Source organism: Nannospalax galili, unplaced genomic scaffold, assembly GCF_000622305.1.
Source record: "Nannospalax galili isolate Female #2095 unplaced genomic scaffold, S.galili_v1.0 scaffold1478, whole genome shotgun sequence".
Lineage (NCBI taxonomy): Eukaryota > Metazoa > Chordata > Mammalia > Rodentia > Spalacidae > Nannospalax > Nannospalax galili.
The window spans coordinates 75,670-77,050 of NW_008340772.1; the positions used below are offsets into that span (position 1 = coordinate 75,670).

General features: G+C 33.3%; 1 protein-coding gene across 1 annotated transcript in view; it reads left to right on the forward strand.

Moving 5' to 3' along the window:
* LOC103736278 (olfactory receptor 14J1-like) overlaps positions 1 to 1,381 on the forward strand; it is a 15,164-nt gene that overhangs the window by 11,279 nt on the left and 2,504 nt on the right. The window contains exon 3 of the mRNA XM_017798869.2: positions 1,008 to 1,042. Coding sequence (XP_017654358.2) covers positions 1,008 to 1,042 — 35 coding nt within the window. The remainder of the gene's footprint in view (positions 1 to 1,007; positions 1,043 to 1,381) is intronic.

A 1,381-nucleotide genomic window follows, 5' to 3' on the forward strand; every position in this document is an offset into this window, starting at 1 on the left:
CAGATATAAAATTCAGTATAAAATGACTTAAAATAATTGAAGAAGAGTTTTTTTTGTGTTCTCACAGGATATTCATTGATTCTCAGTAAATCTCTTTAAATACAGGGCTTCCTTCTCCTTCAGCAATGATCATTAGTTAATGGTATAAATAATGAAATCAAAATAAAATTTTCAGTTAGTAAAATGTTATACAATTTTTCCATTTTCCTTTAAATGAGAGAAAATTTAAATTTTATTTATGTGAGTTTCTTACAGTGGGATAGGTGAGCATGTTTTTATTAGTGTGTGTGTGCATATGGGTATATGTGGGTGGATGTTCATGTCTATTCATTCATATTATGTATGTTTATGAATATATTTGTGTTTCTGTATGTTTATATATATGTCTGTGCATGTTTTTGTGCTTATTCATGTGTAAATAGTATATATATATATGTATGCTTGCTTCTGTGCCTGCAGTTTTTACATGCTTTTGTGCTTGTTTGTGTGTGTGTAGTTTGTATATATCTATGTGCTGTTTGTGTGTACACATGTGTGTATGTTTGCATGTGTATGTTTGGGTATGCCTATGTGTGTGTACGCTTGTGTTTGTGCATAGGTGTGTGTATCTTTGTGTGAGTGAGCATGAATGTGTGTTTATGTGCATGTTTTGTGTATATTTCTGTGACTCTGTGTGCATGTGTGTATCTTCATGTGTATTCATGATTGTGTGTGTTTGTGTGTGTGTGTGTGTGTGTGTGTGTGAGTGCCACCACATTAAAGTTTTTTCAAGAATTTCTCCTATGGAGGAATCCTTATTATGATAATTTCAGAGATTTTTCCTAGATTACACTGATACAATGTATTAGAGATAGGAAATATATGGTGCTTTTAATTTTCAATAAGTGACAATTATTAATTTTTAAAACACGACTAAACTGTTTTAATACATTCATCATTTTTTAAAAATTCACAAAATATCACTGAGTATTTGTAACATATTAAGTCAATCCTTGGGTTAAAAACAGCAGTGTGACTATTCTCATTGAGAGGGTAGGGAAAGGTAAGTACTTTAAGTCTGCAGAAACCCTTTGAAGAAAAGTAGCCATATTTTGCTCTAATCCCTGCTGCTGCCTTGGATATGATGTGGCCAAGACTATGGGAGTTGAATTTAGGAAACATCTAGCTCCAGAATGATTCCTTGTATACAAAAGAACCTACAAAATTTGTTTCAGTCATTTCTCAAGATAAATTGCAGAAAACAGTTAGAGCCCCATTCAAGTGATGCATAGCTTTTCTTCTCTATTGCTTAGGGCTTAACCAGTGAGACACACTGTTAGGGTCCGTGACTCGGTGGGTCTCTTCTGGGGAACAAATGCACGAGTATGGAGATGCAAAAAAA